Below are 25,059 nucleotides of genomic sequence, written 5' to 3'. Positions count from 1 at the left end.
TGTTTTGGCCGTTTGTTACGCCCAGCGGCGCAGTGGATGAGGCTGGAATTCACGTGATATGTGCGACGGGCACTTGGTCACGTGGAATCGAGGCTTCGCCGAAACTGCAGGTTCTTAACTTCTTCTTCTCGAGAGCTATCCGGCCGCTGTCGACATTGGGTTCACGGGGCAAGAAGCGATCCAGGCCGTCTCCCGGAGCTCGACAGCGGTTGGACCTTCGATAGGTAGTAGGTCTAGGGGTAGAAACCGCACCCCCGTCGAAGCCAATTCAACCAGATTTGCTCCCTAAACTGTGTCTGCTCCGTAAACAACAGCATGCTCTCCAGCGATGCTCCTCCGCCCCCTAACCCGTGTCTTCTTCCGCTCCTCGTTCCGCTATCGCCGGGCCCACCGTTGTCGCCGGCTGACGATGCTCGCCGTCCTCACCATCTTCATCTTCCTAACCACTCCTTTTTACTTCGTCTACAAACCCCCGCAGTTCATCATCCGCTATCTCCAGCGCCGCGGGCCTGATGTCCTGTGGCATGTCTCCACCTCATCCAAAGTCGTCGCACTCACAATCGACGACACACCATCCCAGTATACATCTGAGATGGTGCAGATTTTGAAGGAAAACGATGCTCGGGCTACATGGTTCGTGATCGGGAACCAAGTCCCCGGCCGCGAGAAGGTGCTAGACGAACTAGTCCAAAACGGAAATGAACTGGCGAACCATGCGATGCGCGACGAGACATCCAAGTCTCTTAGTGATGACGTGCTGCGTGAACAGATCGTGACTGTGGAGGGCATGATTCGACAGGCATATGCCTCCGTGGACCGCGAGGAGGATTTCCCAAAGTACTTCCGACCCGGCGGCGGATTCTTCAATCGGAGGATGCAGGATCTGCTTGCTCGGCTGGGCTACAGGCTGGTACTGGGCGATATTTATCCCCATGATCCATTTGTGTCCTACTGGAGGGTCAATGCGAGACATATTCTAAGCATGTTGCATCCCGGAGGGATCATTATCTGTCACGATCGCCGGAGCTGGACGCCTCCAATGCTGCGGGAGGTGCTTCCAAAGATTCGTCGACAGGGTTATCGGATTGTTACTGTGACAGAGCTACTGGAGGAGCATAAGCGGGAGATGATAATGACCTCACGCATCACATAGAACACCTCATGCCCTACAGGCTGTTCCCTACGGGCTTAGTGATTGTTTATGCTTGATATCTATCTTAGACATTGTTGGATCTAGCGATACCCACTGGAAATTTTTTTTTTTCATGTTCATATATGGTCACTATCTAAATGAAACAAGAAATTATGGACAGAATGCAGGCTCAAAGGACAAATGCAAGGTGACAGCCGGCTTGTTGGTCACAGCAGCGGCGATGCTTCAAGAGTATAGATGTCTCACGATAAATAGGAAAATCATGTCGAGGTAGATCATCGCTAAATGGCGAAAGGAAAAGAAGCGAAAAGAAGGTAATACAATAGGAGTCATGTAGTAAATGATGTAGACCAAAAATCAGTAATAAAAGCATATAGTAGAGGGTAAATCACTGTCCAAGGGGAACACCATGGTAGATACGAGTGAATGGCAATCGTCGTTGCCGGCGTGCTTTTATCCAAATATATTCGAGAAAAGGGGTGATCGCAGAATCGTTCGGCTCATTGCACTTCCACTGAAGAGAATAGAAAGCTGAATGAATGTACACACGGGACCACGAAACGCAAAAAAAGAGGGTCAGCGTCGCTTTCTCAACTTCCGTAAAAGCTTTCGCATTACCCCTTTATCCTCAGGTGGGGTGTCCCATATATGGAGCTGTTCATCCGGCGCAGGGAGGTCAGCTAACCGGAGAGGATCATCGTTTTCTGAGGCGGACGGAGAAGTCATGGTCGAGGGGTCAGTTGTTCTCAAATCTGCTCTAGTCAGTGTCATTTTCAGTGTCATCTCCCGATTTCCAATCATGTTCTGGGCGTTATTGTGCGTTATGGAAATCAAACGAGGTCTTGTGGATTGTTTGGAGGATCTTGATTCATGGGACGCGTTCACGATGGTGGATGCGATAGAGGATGTGTTGGGGGGCTTATTGTGGTCTTGATCGTTTAGTGACGCGTTGTTAGTTTCGTTGAGCGTTTCACCAAGAAACGACTTGCTGTCATTGTCGAAAAACGTTCGCCGATCATCGCAGAGTGCCCATTCGCGATCAATCGACAGTCGCGAATTGAAGCCTTCTTTTAATTCCAAGGATGGGAATCCGAATTCGATCGCTTCATCAAATTTCTGCGGAGAAGCCAGGTAAACCCGCAGTTTCAGCCGCGCCTCGGGGTCTTGATAGTACTGCGCGGGGTGGTCGATCGATGTTACAGATGTTTGCGAGACGTGTCTTGGCGGTGGCTCGGATCGGGATAAAGGCCGGTGATGTTTCTTCGGAGGAATGACGGGCGGAGAGAAAGGTGGAACATTGTAAGATTGGCTTGTTTTGGGAAGCATCCCTGATACCGGCGACCGACTTTTTTGTGAGGAGCTGAAGGAGAATGTGCGCTTGAAGGAGGGTTTTCGGCCGCCGTGAGGTTGCATTGGCGTCGAGGGGGCAATGTGAGAATGATAGTCAAGTCGAAGATCGAGATCCTCGTCTTCGTCAAGCCATCGAAAACTGTCGTACATTGAATCATCCATATCGACCGCTGAGTCGGGGTGGTGAGCAGAGGAGGTGTAGGTGGCAGAAGAGGAGGTCGTCACGCTCGGGACGGATGATAATATAGACTCCGACGAAACTCTTGCTTGACAGCCCAGCTTATATAGGGCCTGATCCGCGGCGTCGAGTATCAGACTTGATCGCCAGCTCCCAAAGCAAGCTCGTTCTTCAATGCTAAAATGTTGCTGTTGCACCTTGGGCGGTAAGGAGCGGAACCATTCGGAGTCAGCCTGAGCAGCCAGATAGGCGGTTTGAAGAGTCTCGGGCTTTTTCAGGATTTGCGGGAAGAGGATCCTTCCTTTGGTTAGAATTGGCCGTCTTGCATACTTTTTGGAACGAAGCCGTCGTTTCGTACCTGCAAGATGGGCGTTATTAGAAAAGCTGCCGTGGGAGTGCGGAGAAGAGGATTTTCAGGGCGGTGGAAATCATACCATTGGCTCTAGCGGCACAAGGAGCATTATTTTTTGGCGTTCTGGTTCGTGGGATGGGGTCAGCGGAATGGCCATTTTGGAGTCTTGGGTGAGCGGCGTGGCTCCGGCTATTATTCCCAGGATGCGTCTGAGCTAGTCGCATCTGCTCTAGTCGAAAACGTTCCAGATTGGAAAACAACTGAACATGGTCAGTCTTGAGTGTCCACAGAGCAAAAGACGAGCCAGATCCACGGCTCTTCCTGCGTGCTCAACCGGCATCGCGACCTGCGGACACGCCGATGGAGCGACAGGGGGGGGAAAAAAAAGCAACATCCTGTGGAGTCGGCAAGGACAGCCAGGCGATCAAAAAATCACCCGGCCTTCAGCAACAGGTCGAGCACAGAAGCTCTCGCGACGCTGGCCAGGAGCTCGGCCCACTAGCGCCGCTGCCAACTGCTTGCCAAGCTGCTAGCCAGGTCCCCATCATTGGTCTGTGAGTGCGGAGTCCGTGATAACGCCCGGTCGTGGCGGCTTGGAGGTCGGCGTGTGTGGGATGAGGCGGACTGGCCGATGAGCGCCCCCACCCAAGCAGAAGGGAGGCCCCGACGATCATCGACCAGCGCACCCACGGTTCCCATCTCGCTCCAAAATGTGACCTGACGGTCTGATTGGACTCCGACACACCACGAAACCGGATGATGTGCTCGCTGGCTTCTTGTCACAGAAGAGTGGCAGCAGCATGTAAAGGAAGAAAATGTCAAGGGAGAACCGAAAAGGAAGAAGACAAAAAATGGGAGTTTGATGCAGAGAAAGAGAAAAAGACCCCCCCACGGAGCATATGGCGTTGGCACGGGACACAGAAGCACTTCGCATGTACGGAGTAGAAGAAGCAATGTAATCGAGCTGCTGCGCCAGCGGTGTGACAACTTCGGAGTCACCAACATGAAAAAGAGGCCCAACTTACTTTTCGTCTCAACGCAGGTGGAAGAGCATCCAAATCTTCCGGCCGCTGTTCGAGGATGATGACATTCCGTCGCCCCATGGTTCTTTTAAATAAAGCCAGGTTAGCTACAGGAAGGGAAGAAAAAGACAGTGTGGAACCCAGAGAAAGAGCTTGAAAGTATGTGCAGAGCTTCAAATCAGATGCGAAGAGAGCTGCGAACAAAGGTCTAGTTATGTTGTGAATGTGGTTCGAAGGGAGGCGGCAGGTTCATAATAATATAACGATTCCAGGATTGAAACCACACACCAGATAGCTGCCGCTGATATGTTGCATGGAGGCACAGCATACACCCTCCAAAGCCACCGATGAGAATAATATCCCCCTCTGATGGCAAGCTCCAACCAAGCGCCCACCCTCGAAACCACCAATGCAAGGCCCCTAATGCTAATAAGTCTCGATGTCCGTGCCGTGCAGTTGGTCTCGGCCAATCGCCGGCTGAAGAAATGAGTTGATTCACTTGACCATTCATCAACCAAGAATTGGCAGCAAATGAAATCCCAAGATTGACTCTACCTTCCCTGCACGGGACCTCATGGAGGGCGAGGAAACGTGGCTCAATCCAGCGTTTCCGCCGACGGCCATCGCCAGACATGGACAAAATCCCCGATTGATGATGCATACCAGGCCTCTGCGGCCCCAATCAAGACCTCCGACATATGTCAAAGGGAAAAAGGGGCTTCCTTTCCTCGACCGCGTGTTACACCGAAACAAGACACTGTTGATTGTTCAGACTCTGCGCCATACTCCGTCCATTCGAAACCATCACCGAGATGCCCATTTCTATCCTCAGTACTAACAGGGCTGAGCGTTGTACAAACCCCTCCTGAAACTGGTTTTTTCCTGACCTCAAAGGGCCTTCGGTACGGCCCATCCCTGTCCTGCCAGGGGTTCGATGCTCCTCTTCACATCGTAACCCCGTAAGCGCCAACCATAACTATTATTAGGTAGTAAGTTGTGTAAAGAGCCCTCCGTCCGGGGTTGCCCACCGGAGACCGAGACAGTCGCCAGATCCACATTAGCGATCAGCCCTCCGCCGGAGATGGGCCATTAAAGGAGGCGTGGCACTGAGACCAACGAGGATAGAACCAAGATTTTTGCCCGCAACCAGCAGCGGGCTTTTCGAAGACCAGTCTGGATAAGAGCTTTTGTGAAATTTCTTTGTTCCGTTCATCAGTTAAAAACCAACCCAGATGCGAGTCAGCCACATCCACCCGTGCGCATCATCATCATATCCGGCGACTCGAACTCAATGCAAGCCCTTCGCTTAGGACACACGGCCGGGTTACGGCCTGATCAGGTGTTTCGCGGCGAAGACAGATATCCTCCATCCATGAGGTCGAAGGCTGGCAAAGTCAGAGCATCGGTCCAGAGACCAAGCAAATTTTTCTATCTCTTTATAATAGCTGCTTGGGACTCTAGTGGAAACGCATACTCCTGAAGACGCCTCTCCCACCTCTACAGCTCCATACACGAAGTATTTGAAGAAAGGAGTGTCGGGGTACGGGTAAGGCGGATCATGACCAGAAAACTTCGGCTTTCCCAACCATGGCTGCCAGAATATTACACTTGGACAATTGCGCTGGCGAGGCGGCGGTTTCGCATCCGTCGGGTTGGGTCTGACAATGAGAAAGGAATACCGTGTTTATCCATGTCAGTCCGTGAACATGTTGCGTGCAGGGATAACCGGCGGCACGGTGACAGCAACCATGATGAGGCTGCAACATCCACCACGCCCGAATTCTTGGAGTTGGAGAATCCAAATTCCGCCCGCAAACGAACCCCGCGTCCCTCGTCACGATAGACGGGAATCCATGTATGCAGTCCTCCCTACAGTTCAGGATTCCTGGTCTAGGCTTGTGCTTTTCGCTAAAGATAGCCCGTTTCGAAACCGAACATTTGGGATCATTGAACACAGGGAAGACAAATGTATTGTTATTGACCTTTCCAGCGTTCCGATGACATAGATAACATACTCCGTACTTGGAAACCTTTTTTTAATGCACGGGGCCCATGGAATTGGCGAGGGCACGCGTCCTGCATGCAATCCCCCCGATAAGCATAAATTTTGGATTTTCCCGACGATCATTCATTATTATGATCGCTCACATCACTCCTGTTCCCTTTGTAGGTGCGAGAGTTTAGCTGGTTAGCGAACTTATCTTCCCATGGTTTAATTGCAGATCATGAATCTTCTCCGTACTCCGTACTCCACACACGATACTTCTCGTCCTCCTGAAACTTAAAGCTTCTGGATGTTCGAGCTTCCTTTTCAAATTGAATCGCTAACACGGCTTATTCCTCTAGCTCGCGTCTCAAAACTTCGAATCAAGACTGATGATATTCAATTGGTTCCGCATGACCCACCAGTGCCTAACAATGGCCGATGATGGCGTGGATATCTTTGAAAATTTATTGAGTCTTGTGTTGTGTTCCACATGAGTCCACGCAGACGCTCCATTCCAATGCATGAAAGTTGTTTCAGTTGCTCACCGCTGGAATAATTGAGTGGTGTTCGATGATGAAGTTGGGCTTGCGGACGCAAGCGCAAAATAATGACGGTGTAACACCGAGTTCTCTCCACTCAAACGCCAGCACACCAAGCTGATTCATCACCAAAAGCTCTCAGCAAAGATGCAATATCCGATGTGTTGCCGGCTTGCATCCAAATCGAAAGGGATCTTTCGATGAAAGATTTAATCGTCTTCGGCTAGAAGCCGAAGCTTGTTCTTTGCTAAGTGCGCCAATTTCCTACAATTAAAAGTCCACGCTGCCGCGGCATACCAGTTTCCATTGCCCATGCGAGTGAGCACAAGGTGCAGCATACCTGCAGAGCAAATATAATGCATAAATGAACTAGCTGTGTGTAACAATTGCAGAAAGTTCATCCGTGGTTTAGACCATGCAAAATGCTGAACGCAGTACGTGTTACCTTGTATGTCGATGGATACTGTCCGATCCGTTTTCGATTCCAAAGACCCGGGGCGTAGCAAACTAGGTACTGGATCATGAGATGCAAGCCAGACTCCGGAAATTGCTGATAAGACCCAACTTCCATGTTGGATGCGACTGGAAGAGAGCTTAAGTCGGCCGGCTTGCTGCGAAATAAACCAGGCCGTGGAAGCGTGTAGGTTTTCAAAGAAAGTAGGTGCCAAGTACATGGTCCCATGGTCGTTTGCTGGTTGAATTTCGCTAGAGAGCAATAGACTACACAGCGTCCTGGCGTCAGGTTGTCTGTATTATGAACTTGCTCACGAAGCACCATAATATATCTTGTTCCACTCAGTGCACGGGATTGTTGCCAATGGAGGTGCACATGCAGCTTTGGAACATCGTTATATAGAGCCGGGTATGATAGACGGGTACTTGATTCTGAACAAATGGGCGCCCCCCCCCCCCCCCCCCCCCCCCCCCAAAAAAAAAAATTTTTCGGGAGCACCATCCTCTTCCACCCATCAGCGAAGCGAATGCCGAAGACATACTATCAGTATTCTTGACCAAGGAAGCCGCTCCAGGTGTAGACCTGAGCTTGAGAGCGGATCACAAAGATCCTGTTAACATCCCCCGCTCTTCCTCCTGATTCGAAATTTACTCGAGAAGTACAAGTTATCCCACCGCATTTGAAAAGCTGCGTACGGAGTGTGGAGTAGTTAGCGCGAACTGGCCTCCATGCATCAAATTGTCGGGTATCCAAATCTATCCGACCACATCAAGTATGATACTCCCACCTGGGTGCAGGCCTCGGTTCTTCTGTTCGGAGTACATAGTTACTTGGAAAGGCCCTGATAGAAGCGACGCTGCCACGCCACGCGATGAAGAGAAATGAACCTGCTTCCCCGCAGCCAAGGGTTGGCGGCGATGTACGGAGTATGGAGTAGTCTTTAGACCCATATTCCCAACCCCAGGATTAAATGGACACCCACGGCTCCAAAATAAGATGAGCGGAGACGCTTCAGAGCTAAACTCAAATTGAACCATCGAAGCGCCAGCGAAGTTGGGAAAGCAAGGTGTGACTGCGATGCGAAATTTGCTCGAGACGCCGATCAGGCCGAAATGGGTCCCACCACAGCGTGGGACCGCAGCCGCTCGTGTTCGAAATTATTTGAAAGGCTCGTCTTCATCACGCAATAATAAGCATATGCAATTGATGCATGCATAAAGCATGGCAATTCTTTGTTAGAGAGAGACATATACCATTTACATATGATTTTACCCTCCGCATCATTTGCATCTTGGCTGCCTGCTTGTCACCAGATATAGATGCCATGAAGTGTGCTCCTTTAGCTCCCTGCTTAGTCAACAGGCGGATTCATCTCTCTGGTCACGTGGCAACGCCCCTTGAGCGGCATCAGCGAGAATGTACTCCTTATGGAGAAGTCCGTCTAGAGCTATCGAGTCTAGTCTCAGCCCAGAAGCGTGCACGAGCGAATTACGTGAATGATGCTTTGGCGATTCGAAACCAAGTTCCGCTAGCTCTAAAGGGAAATTGATAGATTTCAACCTTTTACGAGGTTCCCAAGATACTGTGAATTCTATTCGTGGGCCGGATTTCAAAGCGCCAACACACTGTCTGCTAGCTGTTTCTTGCTGTCGCAAATCTTGTGGAATGTCTCCCCGGGGAATTGCGTTTATCCTCGGGGCTGGGCCTCGCATTGGACGGAGTGTCGCCTCTAACCTTCTGGACAACGGCTACTCTGTTGCCCTGGGAAGCCGGGCACCAGACTCGTCTGCACAAGTCTCTGGAAATGGGAGGGCAGTCACGGTTTCTGTTGATGCATCCAATATTCAATCAGTACAAGATGGCTTCGCCCAAGTGAAACGGGAGATCGGAACACCAAATGTTGTCATATATAATGGTAGCTCCCTCCACCAATACATGACATATTCGAATGATTTATTGCACGAGAAACAAGCTGACACATCGACTGACTGGAACATCCAAAGTTAGCGCATATACTCCCGCTGATTCAAAAGACCCTTTTGCCTCAATAACGCCTGAAGTCCTAGAGCGTGATAATGCTGCCAACATCACGGGAGCCTATACAGCTCTTCGCGAAGCTGTGTTAGGATTCAAGTCCCTCTCGCTAACTGATTCCGACACTGTGGGAGATGGTAAAACCCTGCCAAAGGTTTTCATAGCTACGGGAAACGTGACCCCATTCCGGCCCATTCCCGCATCCTTGCCGGCAGGGATAGGGAAGAGCGCCATTGTACATATGATCCAGATCGCAGCAAAATCATATAGCGATGATGGTTTCAGGTATGAGCTGCACACACACACTGTACATGATGGATACATATGATAACTGTCATGGTGACAGATTCTACTATGCATCCCAAGTCTCGCCAAAAGGTGGGCCGGTCCGCCAAGTAGATGCTGGTGCACATGGGGCGGTCTTCTGGGACTTGATAAATAGACAAACCCAAGGGAACTGGGATGTGAGGTTCCTCGCTGATGGGAGCGAAGTGATATCTAGCGGTTGACACCCACCCTTACTTGATGTAATTATCTCTGCTCTCGTACACCCATCCTGCGTGCTCCGTTAACATGCATGTACGGTAGATAAAGTTTTCCTGATGTGTACGGAGTACTCCAGAGCCTTCCTTTCAGGATCTTGTGCCACCTTACCATATCGAGCTAGCCCCTCCATCCCACCAATTCCCCAGTGACATGATTATATAATCCTGATGAGCGAAAGACGAGAAGCAAGTCGTGCGCTTCGACATTGCGACGGGAATCCTCGTTGACCAGCTCACTCTCGTCTCCTCGCTCTCCCGTCCGTTCGAGTCATCCGCATCGTCCACATTGTCCCCAGGCCGTCATCTGCGAAGTGCATTGGACCATCAGCACTCCACAAGCCCGTAAGTTTTCCTGCTATACCCTCCTCAATCTTCTGCTTTGTGAATTGTTGCCAAATTCGAGATCATTTCAAGGCCCTGGTCGCGTTTCCGAATGAATTTTCCGATGGAAAATGCTTTGCCGGTGTCTGTGGCAACGGATATGGATGGTCATCCGTGAACGTGCCCGTCGCTGAGCATGGGGATGCACCCGCCACGATGCCAGTCTCCGCAAGCCCATTCTTGTCACCTTCTCTTGAATTTTGGGAACACTTTTTGGATATTTGTTTAAAACTGCTTTGTCTGTTGACGAGGGAAGTTTCATTGACATTTGAGTTTGCATACCATAGGCAGCCTTCCGCTTACTCCACTGAACGCCTCACATATGCTCCCTCCTTCCTTCAAACTTGCGCGCATAATATACTTCGGCAAACGCAAACATTCGCTTTGATTACAGGATCAGTTGTTTGTTTCCGCAATCGGCTAGCTTGCATCTCAGCTTAGAAGATGGATGCCAAAGAAATAGAAGTCAGGTCAAAGGCCCTGACCAAGGCCGCGGGCTCCGCCGAACCTTCCTCGACAATCATTTCAATACTTAAAGACCTTCAGAATGGCGTTCGACCTACCGAGGATCTCCTACGTGCTACCAAGATCGGTATCACCGTCAACAGGTTGAAGACACACAAGCATCCTGACGTTGCCCGGTTAGCTAGCGACATCGTTCACAAGTGGCGTCACGAGGTCAACAAGCAGAAGACGGGTGCATCTCCAGTGGGGAGTCAGCGATCAAGCGATTCTCCTAAACAAACCCCTAACGGCATGGCGACGCAAACTTCCGGAGCTGAAGCGTCGGATAAGATGTCGAAATCCACAGTTCCTCCCGATAAGAGAAGCTGGAAGGCAGATCAGGTCAATACGGCTCACACGCAAAATAAAACCCGCGATAGCTGTATCGGCTTACTATACGATGGCCTGTGCTTGAACTCAACCGAATCACCCCGTACGGTCCTTCAAAAGTCTATTGAGGTTGAAGCGGCCGCATATAGTGTATTTGGCCCTGAAACTAAAGAGCAATATCGTACCAAAATTCGCAGCCTATACCAGAATCTTAGAAACAAATCTAACCCGGCCCTTCGTGTGCGTGTCCTCAGCAACGAAATCGCGCCTGATAAGTTTGTCCGCATGACGCATGATGAGTTGAAATCCGATGAGCGACGGGAAGAAGATCGCAAAATCGAAAAAGAAAACATGGACAAGGCTATGGTTGCCAAGGCCGAGCGAAGCATCAGTAAAAGTTTACAATGCGGAAAATGCGGTCAGCGCAAAGTCACGTATACCGAAGCACAGACGAGAAGTGCTGATGAGCCGATGACTTTGTTCTGCACATGCCTTGCTTGCGGTAAGTCCTGGCGTCAGTAAGAAAGGAGGAAAGGGGGCGCTGTTGCGGACTATTGATAAACTTCTCTTCAACTTTCGAGATTCTTACTGTATCCTGATATGGGTTCTACAAGGTATTTCTGGGCGCTGTTGCGATCCTAATTTCTCTAATTTGGACGATTGTTTTACTATCGGGAAGTGGCCTTTTTTTATCATGGATGGCGTCTTGCGTTTCACTCGGCGGTGCTCTCCTGTATTTTCCTTTTCCTTTTTTTTCCTTGTTGTTCTTTGACCCTCAAGCCCCGAACTGTCTCTATGCTGACAGCCCCCTTTTGCCCCTTCTCTTCGACCCAACTTTTCCTGGCAGGGTACTTCGTACAGCTTGTTCTATTAGATTAGATTTACAGGCCATAATTAACTCTATCGGGCGCTGATTAAAATTTGATCTGGTTACCTGGCCATACTCCTGTTCCCGATCACCCTTTCAGCAAATGATTTCGTGTAGGAGGGGGAAAAAAGGAAGAAGAAAAGAGGAGGAAATAAAGAAAGAGAAGAAAAGAAAATCTACCGAATGCTCGAAATAGTAGATAACTATAGACTATTTTAACCAGTCTAGTCAATCCATTGCAACAATGACAAGGTGGGCTTAGGTCTGTTTATGTGCCTAGGGTTGGAGCTTCAATGGATCGCAAGTTGATCCCAATTGGGACTTGAAATCTATGCTTGCTTAATTTTGGAGAGATGTCATTCTGCTTTTCGTAAATAATCAGACAGATGGAGCGGAATTTGAAGCTTAGGAGAGATATTATTATGAGAGCAAACGCAGGCTGATCAAACACATATCCCATGTATGTACAGCTCACATAATCTAGAGAGTGAAGGCGTAACTCATGTCCTCTAAAAAGCCAACGACGCAATCTTCGCAGCGCAAAATAATGGCAATCGCCAAGTTAGGGGGTATACCTGGACCTCTATGCTGGTATAAAGGTCACCAAAAAAGGAGCAAAGAAAAAAGACATCATATTTCGTCACTATGTGATCATGACTCGAAATGGTTGCAGACGATCCTGCGGCGAATAAAGCAAGTTGCAACCGTAGGTCTCATTGGAGGAAGCTAGCCGATGAGAGGTTGAATTTGCGAAGTCGCGTGTGGTCCCGCTAAGTTCTCACACACATGGACCCCGGGTCTCTGGGGTCTCGGGATTCGTGCTCCGGCAGTACATCCATCCTGCCAGTGCCCTGGTCGGATGGGGGATGGAACGGCAGCCGGGCCCATAATCGATCTATAGAGGCATATATAACCCCAAAAATACTTTTATCCTGAAGAGCAGACGGGCTCTTCATTCAACCAACTTTTCTTTCTTTAGAATCAGCATTACCAGTAGCCTCCTTCTCATCACGGAAAGTATCCGGAAAAAAACCGGGTGGCGGCCAAATATCTGCTATGGACGCCGGGCGAAGTAAGGGATTCGTTGCCGCAACACGATCTGGGTCACGACAGAACGCTTGGAATGCGATCTCATCCGCAAAACCAAAGTCTTTGAGCCCCTGTTCGCGTCGAGTAGTCCACTCATTCGTGTCAAGGTGAGCAAAGTCGTCAAATATCGAGTCTAGGTCATTGATGGGAAGGTGTTGCTTTGGTGGCAGCTGCGAATTGGATTCAGATGTTTTTGAAATGGCTTGCGGTGGAGTTGAAGCTGGAGTCGCCGGTTGTAATTGAGTGGAGAATTGATCGGAGACCGTTGAGAGGTCTGCGGTCTCACCGCTAGAAAAATGCGATTCATATGGAGTCAGAAGATTATTTCCAAGCAATTCTGCATGGATTGCACCATTCAATTGTCCTTCGGGTCCGTCCATATTAGATTCTCGTGGTGAAAGATCGGTGATAGCAGTAATACCGGCTGCACCGTTGTTGGCACGCTCTGAACCGAGCCCCAACCCAAAGGCAGAGAGAGTGCTGTGATTCAAAGACTGGTTCGAATCATCTTGCGGCGACGAAACCATGCGAGATAGTGGATCCAGATCATCATTGGCTGAGGCATGGTAGTTGTTAGATATCCCTTTCGAATTCATGAAATCGGCCACTGTCAAGGATTGTGCTGGTTGGTTACCATAAGAAGTCTTGCCGCGGGGTCTTCGGTTACTGATTTCTTCGGAGAAAGATGTCATTACCGGCCAAATACCTCCAACCTTGGAAACTTCGTGGGATGTTGAATCAAGCCACAGTGAAAGCTGGAACTCATCTTGTTCAGCAGCCGCACCACCGAAGCGAATGCAGTCGGTAATTGTGCGCAGGAAACACTCGAAAAGTGGTGGGAAAGTGAACTGGCCAAAGACTTCGCTATGTCCCGAAAGAAGACCAGGGGTCAGCCGGAGTAACCTTTTTATGGGAGAGAATAGAGCTTGCACATGGGATGAAAAGCGAGCGTAAAAAATGCTGAGCGTTGCGATATGGGTAAGAGCCAGGTAGATCTGATGTGGAAGCAGCGCCATTGCATTTCCCAGGGCAGCATCGTTGCAGAGAGTAGCGAGTCGACAGGCCGGGGGTAATTTATTCTCCCAAGCCTGCATATCTTTAATGATAGTCTGACAGAACCACTGGGCATCAAAGCTGTAAGGCTCATGTCGTGATATACGATTCAAGAAGCTCGCAAGCTCCACCAGCCGGTTAAAACAGCTTCGGGCAAGGAGTGGTCCGCGGCCAGGAAGAGTAGGGCCCTGGACTGGACCATTCGGGTAGAATACTTCCATCCACGGGTTCCATTCTTCCAGTCCATCTTCTTCAAGGGGGCCGACAGGAATCAAATCTTCGGGGCGCATATGCGGGCAACGTCCAAGGCGAACGGCAAGGATGGCATCGACAACGAAGCATCCAAGGAAGATGGCATTGTTCTGGTTGTTGCCTGGATGTTGTCGGCGATCGGTCTTCCGCCCAAGCCCAAGATGCAACACTAAGCTAGTAGCTTGATTGCTCAAGAGCCAGGCGGCAGTCCAATCTTCCAGTCCAATATTCACCAGAGTCAACAGGAGCAATGCCTGAACGTGGCCGATCTCGAAATTTTCTTTTTCACTCGGTATAAGACTCCTGGCGACTGCGTAGAACTCCTTCGCCGCAGAAAGAGGATCAGCGAATCCCAACTGTTGTTGTATATCGGATGAAGGCTTTAGCTGCGCTGTGGTGTAGCTAAGGATTGCCCACAGCGCCGCATGGTCACCGGACTCTGCAGACTTCCTGGCGAGGGAGAGAGGCTCATTTGAATAGGAGTAGGAGGTCCGCAGAACGCTGTGCTTAGCTATGATCGGGAACCAGCTGTGGGTATGGGAAAAGTAAAGGTCAAGAAGGCGTGGTGTCTGGACGGGAAGCCGTAATTGATAGTGACTAGGGTTGGCGGATGGAGCGTGCGAGAGCTTGATCTTTTTCGACCGGGGCCCGATGGACGATTCGGATTCGATGTTGTTTGACTTGGAGAGTGCTGAGTCTCGACTGATGCGATATTCGAAACCGTCGCTGGAACCAGTGTGAGATTCTGTTCGCTCGAGTGACTGGCCTCGATTTTCGCTGGCCTCTCGCGACGAAAGCACACTTTCGATATCACCAGCGGACAGCAGCTTCTCGAGTTCCCGGTAAAGGGCGGTGGACTTCCACGAGTCATGCAGCTTTTCAGAGACAGATTCGTTCAGCCACAGAGAGATAAGCTTCCTCCGCTTGGTAGAAGAGGGCTCGTCGTTTGCTCCCAGCAGTCCCAGGACGCTCTCTTCGAAGCCGTCAATGTTAGATATTGAGAGTGCCCAGAGCTTTTCCAGTCCCCGAACATAACCTTCAGGAAGTCCGCGCTTCTTGGCAGAGGGATCATAGGAGCAGACACTGCCAGAATTCTGACAAGCCAGGCATGTCGGTCGAGTTCCATCACAACGATCCTTTTTGCTTCGACATCTATCACAGGCCCTGGACACGCGCTTCCGTCTCCGACCTACTTGTTCCTGTGCGTCCTCCATTGCAGTCTGGTTGTGTTGCCTAGACTCAAACTCGATGACATTGATGCCACCGATCCTCACGTTTCAGATTCAAAGCCCGAGATATTATTTGCTGCGCAGTGGACAAGAACGTCATTAATCCCGTAGTGGCAAGGAGGCAGGATCAAAATAACACCATTATCAAAAAAAGCCGCTTGAAAAGATTCTAGTTGCTCTGGATTTGCGGAGGCATTCCACCGTCTGTCTTTCTAGAAATCCAGGAAGCAGAAATCGAGCCAAAAGAAAAGAAGCAGTGGAGGGCACCACATGCTATGTATATAGCCCACTAAAATCTCTGCGATCTGGAGCAGCATGGGGACTTCAAGGAGAAAATATGGAGAGCGGAATGAGGGGAAAGTTCGGGAGGAAGTTGAACGGCTCCCATTGTCGGGTTGGAAACTCAACCACTGTTAGAAGCTGTGCTCCGAGAAAACTTTAGTCTCCCCGTTCCTTGGGATTTTGAGCGCAGCTGCTCCATAATTGTGGCGGCAACAAGCTCAAGAATCGCTGGGAGGAGCCCACCCGTCTCCGAAATTCGCACACCCCGAAATCCCCCAAGCATTACTCAATCGTTTGTCAGTCTGCTTTGTGCCAGCGCTAACTAAGGAAGTTTATTAGGTCTTTCCGGAGCCCAGGTCTCACATACCGTCTCTTGAAACCAAGACCTGCCACCGTCATCCTTTGAGCCTGCCTGGCTTGGATTTGGGGGGGCTACGCAAGACTTCCATCGAAAGGGCCTTTCTCAAGAGACCTTCGGTGATGGCAGCCGAAATCTGTGTGGCTACTACTGGGCTCTGCTCCAGGCGGGAAGAACGGGTTAAAGAGCTACACCTTTTCGGCCGCAGATGCAACGGCGAGAATACATATGTTTGCCGCAGGGCGGGCAAAAGCGACAGCTGATCCCGCGACTCGATTGGATATCGGAGCAGCTAACTACGTGACAGAAAGGCTTTCTTCGGGAAATTTCACAGCGCGTATCACTGCAACCTGCCGCCCAAGCCGTCACCAGTTCTGGTTTTCGACATGAAATTCTCAGAAACTGAGACGAAGCATTTTCTTTAGTCTGGCTAGTAGCGCCAGCAGCAAAAAATGTTGAGGCCGATATCCCGAGAAAATGCGGATAAGGGCAGGCCTGGAATTGTTCTCGAAAACCTTGACCCTCAAGGTTTCCGACTTTCGGCTCCAACCAGCCATTAGTGACTCCGTACGGGAGGGTTTAATGAAATGCCTTTTGCTAAAGTCGGATCGACCACAGATCTGCATGGTATGCTCAACTTCCAAGTTGTACAAAAGCGCCATTTCTAGAGTAGAACGTCTCCAATTGAAATCGGCGTTTACATATACTGTAAGTTCGGGCATGGAAAGGCGGCCCCAAGGGACCTAGTCCTTTCAAGCAAACTCCTTCCAGTACAATGGAACCTGATCATCACGCTACCGCTCTCTCGACAGAAGTAGATACATAAAAGGCGCTTATCATGTTTCTGCAAGTGGAGATGGAAAGGGGATTGGTGGCGGGACGGTAGCTTCAATAATACGGAGTACAAAGATAGAGGCTACATAAATATGGCTGCCAATGCTGGATGTAGCGAGTTCGAGTAATAATAATACAAATATGCGTATGAGTGCTTCATAATTTCGTCGCTCGACGTCACCCAGCTAGGTGGCATTTCAGGGCATCCGATGATGGCAACCGGGGCTCCAAGGTTCCGACCGGGATCGGAAGTATCATCCATTCGGAAGCCCAGAAATCCCGTAGCGCTTCCGACAAAACTAACCAAATACGGCCTAACTGAGAAGGTTAACTCGACGGCGCCCCCCACTCGCCTCTCCGACTCTTCCACAATTCCAGCAGCCAGAAGCCAGGACAACAGAAGCCCGAGTCAACCTTGTCACCCCAAGCGATGCCCTCGTATGGCTAGAACGGAACCAAGGCAAGCCGCGCGGGCGATCAGCCACGAACTCCGGAGTACAAATGTGTAATTCGCCACACGTTGGCTCCGGGCGCGTGACAGGCCTTGGGATAACTCTGCTTCGTTGGAGCCGACGTTCATTCGCAGGCTAATCATGACTGGTGCTCTTTGATGCTCGAATGTCATGATCATGCCCGCATAAACTTGAGGTTCTCCATCTCCTTCAAGGCACTCTTTGCAAAGGAAGTAAACATGTGTCTGTAGCCAAAAGACAAACTATTTGCGGGGAGCAAGAGTATGTGTCTTAGCCTTGTGAAAAGAGAAGCACCAGGCTTTCAAGCAATCCCTTTTCAACCTGTGACGAGTGTTAAAAACCAGAGGCGACCAAAGGCTGATGTTGATGCCTTGCATATTTCACTTATATATGTCTGCAAGGGCATAGATGCGAATGCCGTCACGACCTGCCGAGAGGCCTAACTATTAGGAAGAGCACCATTCACCCTTAGTTCACCTACTCGAACTCGGGACGATTTTTTAGCGTCTGCAATACTTAGCTCCTAGGAGGGCTCTCGGTTGCGCGGCTTTTTACTTATCCCGCTTACGTAACTAGGTTAAACGCCACCGGCTGCCAGTCTGAGCTTGATGCAAGACAAAGACGAGATCATCATTTCTGGGCATCATAGATAGATATGCGCCATGTTTGAAGCGAACAGCCCTGTATTCACAAATCGATCCTATGCATCTTAACCCCGCGATGAGACCCCTTCGTATGCACTCTCTACTTTTCCCCTGATCCCGATGTCGGAAGCCCCAGAGATATGGCTCCAACGTCCGGAAAACCAGCCCCTAGCTCTTTGGAAAATGGCCATGGCACCAGCTCAACTTCTGCTGTCCATGACCTCTTAACTATGCTCTCACCAGAGGACCAGGGCAGCAGAAATTTCAGACCCAATGCATCCCTAGTTTTGGTTGGTATCCGGGGTAGCGGAAAACGCTCTCTTGGTTTCATAGCTGCAACGGCTTTGAATTGGCGGTTTATCACCGAGGACCATTACTTCAAAGAGATTATTGGATGTTCACGCTCTGAGTTTCTGCAGAAAGCTGGGAGGCGGGAGTTCCACCGCAAGGACGTGGAGGTATTGAAGTTGATGCTGGATAACCATCGGGCCAAATGCGTGATTGAATGCGGATTGGGGAGCCTTACGCAGTCTTTCCAGCAGTATCTTCAGCAATATGCACGGACCAATCCAGTTGTTTACCTGCTGCGGGATATGGACCAGATCCAGAGGCTTTTGAACTTGGAGGATAGCGCGGTGCAATTACTGCAGAGCACCGATCCGTCGCACCGAAGTGGCTCAAATCTAGAATTCTACAACCTTGAGGATCATTCCAGTGATTCACATGGCCAAGACGATGCAAGTGATCGAAGATGCGCCTCTTACTCGTTTAAGTTGAAAGAGGTTAAAGAAGACTTTACCCATTTTGTCCGCTTTGTTACTGGAGTAGGCATAGCCCTGTCAGGGTTCGATTCCGAGCCGTTTTCGCTTCTAGAGGATAAGATTGAGTCTAGTCTTCATACCCATGCCATCTTTGTGCGTTTATCCAACCTGTTGGATGGCCTAGTTGATCTTTGTGAGCTGGACTCGGGCGGTGAAGCAGTGGAATTCTGCGTTGATGTCTGGCCATCCGACGCAGCTCGTGTAATGAGCAAGTACGTGTCTATGTTACGCCGGAGCGTAGGCGTACCGATTATCTTCTCCGTCGATGTTCGAGCGCTACAGATCAGCAAAAGGTCGCTACCCCTCCCTTTCGAGGAAATATACTTCAAAACTCTCAGCCACGGATTGAGATTGGGCGTTGAGTATTTATCTCTAGACTTGACGCAAAGCGATATCGCAGACAACCCTGCAACATCCAAGCTTCTTCAATTTAAAGGCCGAACGAAGATCATCGGCCATTTCTTTTTGGACTACTCTCACGGCCTTCCCTGGGAAACTGACGACTGTATGCGATTATACAAGAAAGCCGAACTTTTGGGATGTGACGTTGTCCGTATTCTTCAAGTGGCAAAGCATAGGTTGGACAACGATGCTGTCTGCGCCTTGAGAGCAAAAGTTAGAAGTCTTCCGGGCAACCATCCGCCGTTAATAGCGTACAATGTCGGTATCCTGGGACGAACATCCCAAGTCTTCAATCAGATTCTGACTTCGGTGACCCACTCGGCTATAAAGAAGAAGCGCGATGTCGATGGCTATGATCCTCTCATCACATCACGGGATGCTGTTAGGGCGTTGTTTCAAAGCTTCGTTCCCGACCCATTACAATTCTACGTTATTGGCACGAACGTCACGTACAGTCTCTCTCCAGCCATGCATAATGCTGCATTCCATGAATACGGGATGGCTCACACATATAGAATTCCTGAGAGGACCTCGCTAGCCGAGCTGGATCGCCTTGCCATGGATCCTAATTTTGGAGGTGCAAGTATTCTCCAACCATGGAGAGTAAAGGTATTCGAGCTTGTTGCGGCCAAGAGCCGGCATGCAGAGGCTATTGGGGCCGTTAACACAGTGATGCCTCTTCGGGCTGATGCAACGGGATACATTTATCCCCTCAAAGAGCAGGCAAGTCTGAGGAATCGAGCTGGTAGGGTAGCCGGCTGGTACGGAGATAATACCGACTGGATCAGCGTATTTGTTTGTCTACGCAGGAGTCTTTCTCCTCGAAATGCGATTTCATCGAAATCCACAGGGCTCGTCATCGGAGCTGGAGGGCTGGCGCGGGCTGCCATATACGCAATGCTGAATCTGGGTTGTCGTAGTATTTTTATATATAATAGGACTGTCGAAAATGCCGAAACGGTGGCAAGACACTTTAACTCATGGGCATCATCGTCGTCTGAGTCTGGCCAAGTTGTCCGTGTTTTGCCTTCATCGAAGACCCTATGGCCATCTGGCTTTGCGTTCCCTTGCATGATCGTGTCATGCGTGCCCGCAAACACAGTCGGCGGTGATTCCCCCACGGCACTTGAATTGTCAGAGCAGTGGTTGGGCAGTCCAACTGGAGGAGTGGTTCTTGAGGTATGGCTCCAAGTCTTATTTACCATTATGCAGACTTTTAACATTTTATCTAAGATGGCATATAATCCTATCAACACCGATCTGTTGAAGAAGATGCGACGATATCTCAACGAAGCCAAGAAGCCATGGGTTCTTGTCGACGGACTTGAAGTCGTCGCTGAGCAGGGTATTGCCCAATTTGAGTTGCTTACTGGGAGACGAGCGCCTCGCCGGTTGATGAGGCGTGAAGTGCTCCGTAATTATGTTGGCGAGGAGGGCCGGTATGATGAGAAAACCATCAATGCTAGGCTACGTGGAATCAGCCGAGTGGGATACTAAGATACATACGTATCCGTGGATGGATGTGAAGGTGTACACATGCATTCAGAAAGTTATCTGAGGTTCTGATTGATGCTATCATCATGTTAAATTCCTTTCTGTCGATTTTCAATTTCCGTGTGGCATTGAATGGAGTGCAGGTTGGATCTGGGCCATGGTTCTAGAAGGGACAGTACATGATATTTAACTCGGCTATGGAACATGTCGGGCATAATCTTTCCTGTTGAACAACCCAGGAATCAATTTAGGAATCCATTGAGTATTTGATATTTGTCACAAACCATGAAGATTAGGAGGGAATCTGGATTGGAAACGGATAAGAATACACATTTGTCAGCTAAATATACACCTTGGAGGAGTCTTGACTTCAGTCATCTTGATGTCCTTGGTTCTTTTTATACTGCTGGGCAACTCTGATAACAGTTGCGTGGTTGGAATATGGCTGATGAACCACGGGACGATGCGCATGGTGTCCCTAGCTATATACTGGAAAGGCACTTGCGAATCACTATAAATACATTTTTCGTAATGATCAGTTGGCGAACGCCACTCTTCCATACCAATTGTTGACACCATCAGCAGAGTACGCATGGATAATAATGGGAACAGAGCTCTGGCTGAAGGATGCAAGTGCATGGAGGATACAGTATCTTTCTCCCTGGCGGAGAGCACACCGTCCCCCGAAACAGTAATTGGTGTATCTTTGACATGGCATCATTGGTTATTTGTCAGGTTTCTTGACCGAAGAGTTCTTAATGCCTTGAAGTAGCTCGCTCTTTATCTTTCTTATACTTTTTTGACTATATCTATAGCTATAGCTCTTTCACATGTAGTTGCTTTAACCTCTTGACAGCGTATGTCATGAAGGGGGAAAAAAAGGTCATAATCGTGTGAGAACCAAATCTTTTCTTCGGCTGGCAGCTCGAAGTGCTAAGCTGGCCGATGAGTTAGGCGTATCTAGACCCTGGTTGGCCGCCACAGGCGGCGTTGGTTAGCGGCGGCAACTTAATTTACCGAAGTTAAAATGTGTGGTGGTCAAAAGCAACAACATCAACTTGAACCGATCAGAGCTTCACTCAACGACAGGTACGCTGGGGCTAGGGCACGCCAGTTTATAGCTCTTCCGCTTGCTGGGCACTCTATCTTCGTACATCCATCTCATAGTTTATGGATTACTAGTTATAATTTACCCAATCAGTACCCATCTTCCCATGATATTTTGGCCCCTTCGATGTCCAAGGAATACATGCCAGGCATGCTCAGTCACTCACCGTCTCCAGAGAAACATAAAGTTCCCGTGGTGGTAGGGCTGATGGAGGCAAGAACTTCGAAGAAGCGTACACGAGATGACGATGCTGGAGGAGAGAATCATAACAGGAATCTTTTGTAAGCGCCCGCATCCCCCGGAGAGCGCTTTTCACTCTGGCTTCGCGTTGTCGTCCCTTTGAGAGAACTAACAGTATGGGCTCGGAGCAGTATGTCAGATATTTCCAACAGTCACTTCGTAAACCCTCCAACTTGTCGGGGATATTCCATCGAACCGCCCGCACAGTCCATGGTGACCGTTATCTCACCCCCTACAACTACAAAACTCTTCCATGGCTCTCGTATAAATCTCGATATTCGACCCCGTCTACGCCCGGCCGTATGTAAACGTAAACGCACGGGGGAACACAGAGTTCCGGAGCACCTCCCACAGACCCCTTACAACTGCATGTCAGATCCGGGCTCTAAATGCACGCTTTCACACCCTCCATCTCCGCACCGGCCAGAAAGTGTTCAGCAACAACGGCAAAATGCTGACAGGCCTCCTCCCACTCCCGCACCTATATTGACCCCCTGCCATATCTGTTATCGTCGTCCCACCATGCACTTCCAGCTAGATGCGTATGCCGACTGCGAGTTATGCAGGAAAAGAACATGTTATATCTGTCTACGGGAGTGTGATGGACCGGATTGTCGCACAGGTGTTATGGATACATCAAGTGGGTCATGTGAGCGGTCATCTTCAGGACGAAAAATGTGTTCATGGTGCGCTGTAGAGGGAGTGACAGATTCTGGAGTCGACGCTGTATGGTGTGTGGATTGTGTGCAGCGTGGAGAGGCACGGTGTCAAGATGATGCATGGATGGGTGGCTGATGTTTAAATGGTTCTCCCTTTTCACTTTTCTGCTACAAGAAGCGGCGGCCTTTTATCGGGCTGAGGACTTATCAACTGCTTGATGTGAAAATAAAAAAACGCCTTGTGATACCAAGGATAGCATTTCTTCCTCTTTGCATATCTCATCTGGGTTACTCTCAATATTTTTCCCTTTCCTTTTTTTTTTTTTTGGGCGGTTATCAGGGCAAGTCTGAAAATGGCGTTTTAGCGATTCAGCATCTGAGCCTATTCTTTTCTCTTTTCATACGCAGGCATTAGGGATGTATTAATTATGACAGCAACATCTCTGTTTATCTTGATGGAGCTACAAAGATTGATTTGTTCTTAAATGGACTGGATTATTGCTTTGGATATCCTTAACAGACCCTAAAATCGACATTTTATCAACAGGTGGAAGAGTGCCAACGCTATACTGTATGCAATTGCAACGAAGAAAAAGACATCTATGCAGGATATATCAAACGAACACAAAACTGCCGAACGGGGTCTCATCGTCCAAATCTGAACTCGGCCTTTGCAAACCTCCACAAACCCTGCAGAAACCTCTGGTACTCCACGGCTTCCCCGCTATCACCCATGATACTACTGCTATTGTCACCGGTGCAAAATATCTCCGTCAATCGAATCTGCCATGGCGGATAGCCATCCAGTCTGACATATGGGCCAAAGATAAGTAGTAGGTCTGGCTCGGCTTTCATCACTGGGCCATTCGACAGCTGGTCCCTTTCCACGGTGGTCTCATCGGTATCGCTGGACTCGGGTTCTGCACCTTCAGGGGGAGGAGAGGTGGGCGTGGTCAACATGTCGGAGAGTTCTGCGTCGATCAGCTTCGTGCTGATGTCCTGGGGTGAGATCTTGCCGTTCTGCGCCATTTCTGCGAGGGTCTTGGTGAGGTCCACGAGTGTTTCGCGGCCGTCGGTAGAGGAGAGGAGGAGAACGGTTACAGTGTCTGGATTGGTCTTAGGAGCAGAGTGAGTGGACGCTGGAGGGGGAATGTAGAGCGGATGATGGGGTGCGAAGAGACGGAGGGTTGGCTGCTGGGGAGCAGGACCGTAGTAGGAGGCCAGTTTGGCAGTGACAATCTTATGGAGGGCGGGAATGTAAGACTTTAATACGCCTGTAGTCCAGTGGTCAGCGAAGCATTTTCAATCCATATATAGTGACCCAGGGCATACCGGTCTTCTCATAGACACTCAGCGTCGGGATACCAACGCAGCTGCTCCAGGCGACCAACTCGGCAACCTCGTCCATCAATACCTCCAGTCCTTCGTCATCCTTTCTCATGGTCAACACTATACTCAGATGTTCCGGCAACCTTCCCAGATCCCTGACATCCTTTCGAATCAACTCCGGCGTGCGATGGTGGTAGTAGCAAATCGCCAGCACCCGGTCCACCACCGCATGGTAGCTCTGTCGCAGACGGATATAGATACTGAAAAATATGTGTATAAGGAAATATATGAGGAAGTAGAGCTTGTTTTTGAGGAATGTGCGGATCGGTTTGGGTCTGGCCTTGCGGGATCGGCTGCGTGCTGAGCTGATTCGCGGCTCTGGAAGGTATGGCTTTAGGAGCCGCTCACGCTCGGCCGGGGAGAGACGGGAAGAATGAACACGAGCATCGGGCCGTGGAGGCCCAGGTTCTTTGAAAATTGCCATCGAAAGAGTAAATTAGGAGGAGGAAGCCGGGATCTCAAGGGCAACGAGGCATGAAAAATACAGCCTTTTACCAATGTCGCTAAACTCATGTGAAAAACGCCCGAGGATCGTATGTGAGTATTCCGTAGTTCAAGGCCGTTCCGAAGCATCCAAGAGAGCACCGGTTGTGGCTCAGGTGCCAGCTTGCGAAATGGCCATGTTTGGGTTACGTGGTTTGGTCAGGATGATTTTTCTTTGCTGGAATGTTTGCAACTGCGTCATCACAGACCATCAGCAGCCCCTTTTAAGTAGTTAAACAGAGCAGAAAAGTTTAAGGATGAGAGGTCCTATCTGATGAGTTGGAAGATAGAGTAACAGGAATTTGACGGCCATTGGCACTGGCGATGCAATCTACAAAATATGTCCAGTGCTGGGTTACACACTGTGCTGAAGACAGCAAAACGCCTGGCGACAGTGCTGTGCCCTGCTGCTCGCCGTGAAGCTCTCCAGGCTGAGCAAAAAGGAAATATTTTGTTGCGGACAGGCACCGTGCGTGGCAATAACTAAAACTCTCAAGCTAAGCTGGCAGCTGGCAACGCGGGCAGCCCAAACACAAATGAAGCGCCAACACC

The 25,059-nt window shown here is 49.7% G+C and overlaps 9 protein-coding genes across 9 annotated transcripts; 5 read left to right on the top strand and 4 right to left on the bottom strand.

Annotated features, from left to right (window-relative positions):
* Positions 1-214: 214 nt before the first annotated feature.
* CIMG_02314 (polysaccharide deacetylase) lies at positions 215-1,334 on the top strand. Its single transcript, XM_001248542.2, has one exon. It carries the CDS (start codon positions 329-331, stop codon positions 1,151-1,153), a length of 825 nt encoding a protein of 274 aa, XP_001248543.2. The 5' UTR covers positions 215-328; the 3' UTR covers positions 1,154-1,334.
* Positions 1,254-4,462, bottom strand: CIMG_02315 (uncharacterized protein). The gene is made up of 3 exons (XM_001248543.2): positions 4,059-4,462; positions 3,116-3,293; positions 1,254-3,039 (listed from the first exon to the last, which is right to left on the bottom strand). Exons 1-3 carry the CDS (start codon positions 4,134-4,136, stop codon positions 1,730-1,732), a joined length of 1,566 nt encoding a protein of 521 aa, XP_001248544.1. The 5' UTR covers positions 4,137-4,462; the 3' UTR covers positions 1,254-1,729.
* Positions 4,463-8,464: 4,002 nt separating this feature from the next.
* On the top strand, positions 8,465-9,578 carry CIMG_02317 (uncharacterized protein; the record flags this gene model as incomplete). Its single annotated transcript, XM_001248545.2, has 3 exons — positions 8,465-8,950; positions 9,039-9,354; positions 9,416-9,578. Exons 1-3 carry the CDS (start codon positions 8,701-8,703, stop codon positions 9,576-9,578), a joined length of 729 nt encoding a protein of 242 aa, XP_001248546.2. The 5' UTR covers positions 8,465-8,700.
* Positions 9,579-9,835: 257 nt separating this feature from the next.
* Positions 9,836-11,771, top strand: CIMG_02318 (transcription elongation factor S-II). The gene is made up of 2 exons (XM_001248546.2): positions 9,836-9,956; positions 10,029-11,771. The coding sequence occupies exon 2, from the start codon at positions 10,440-10,442 to the stop codon at positions 11,349-11,351; it is 912 nt and encodes a 303-aa protein (XP_001248547.2). The 5' UTR covers positions 9,836-9,956; positions 10,029-10,439; the 3' UTR covers positions 11,352-11,771.
* A 110-nt stretch (positions 11,772-11,881) lies between these two features.
* On the bottom strand, positions 11,882-15,773 carry CIMG_02319 (C6 transcription factor). Its single transcript, XM_001248547.2, has one exon. The coding sequence runs from the start codon at positions 15,303-15,305 to the stop codon at positions 12,654-12,656; it is 2,652 nt and encodes an 883-aa protein (XP_001248548.1). The 5' UTR covers positions 15,306-15,773; the 3' UTR covers positions 11,882-12,653.
* A 1,103-nt stretch (positions 15,774-16,876) lies between these two features.
* On the bottom strand, positions 16,877-17,419 carry CIMG_02321 (uncharacterized protein; the record flags this gene model as incomplete). Its single annotated transcript, XM_001248549.1, has 2 exons — positions 16,877-17,112; positions 17,284-17,419. 2 exons carry the CDS (start codon positions 17,417-17,419, stop codon positions 16,877-16,879), a joined length of 372 nt encoding a protein of 123 aa, XP_001248550.1.
* A 540-nt stretch (positions 17,420-17,959) lies between these two features.
* On the top strand, positions 17,960-20,770 carry CIMG_02322 (repressor protein). The gene is made up of 2 exons (XM_001248550.2): positions 17,960-20,313; positions 20,368-20,770. Exons 1-2 carry the CDS (start codon positions 18,052-18,054, stop codon positions 20,629-20,631), a joined length of 2,526 nt encoding a protein of 841 aa, XP_001248551.1. The 5' UTR covers positions 17,960-18,051; the 3' UTR covers positions 20,632-20,770.
* A 952-nt stretch (positions 20,771-21,722) lies between these two features.
* CIMG_02323 (uncharacterized protein) lies at positions 21,723-22,901 on the top strand. The gene is made up of 2 exons (XM_001248551.2): positions 21,723-22,017; positions 22,108-22,901. The coding sequence occupies exons 1-2, from the start codon at positions 21,863-21,865 to the stop codon at positions 22,769-22,771; spliced, it is 819 nt and encodes a 272-aa protein (XP_001248552.1). The 5' UTR covers positions 21,723-21,862; the 3' UTR covers positions 22,772-22,901.
* Positions 22,902-23,105: 204 nt separating this feature from the next.
* On the bottom strand, positions 23,106-24,692 carry CIMG_02324 (ditrans,polycis-polyprenyl diphosphate synthase). Its single transcript, XM_001248552.2, has 2 exons — positions 23,968-24,692; positions 23,106-23,909 (listed from the first exon to the last, which is right to left on the bottom strand). Exons 1-2 carry the CDS (start codon positions 24,446-24,448, stop codon positions 23,281-23,283), a joined length of 1,110 nt encoding a protein of 369 aa, XP_001248553.1. The 5' UTR covers positions 24,449-24,692; the 3' UTR covers positions 23,106-23,280.
* Positions 24,693-25,059: the final 367 nt, after the last annotated feature.

This window comes from Coccidioides immitis, assembly GCF_000149335.2.
Source record: "Coccidioides immitis RS genomic scaffold supercont3.1, whole genome shotgun sequence".
NCBI classification, from domain to species: domain Eukaryota; kingdom Fungi; phylum Ascomycota; class Eurotiomycetes; order Onygenales; family Onygenaceae; genus Coccidioides; species Coccidioides immitis.
This window is presented reverse-complemented; position numbering and strand designations above follow the sequence as displayed.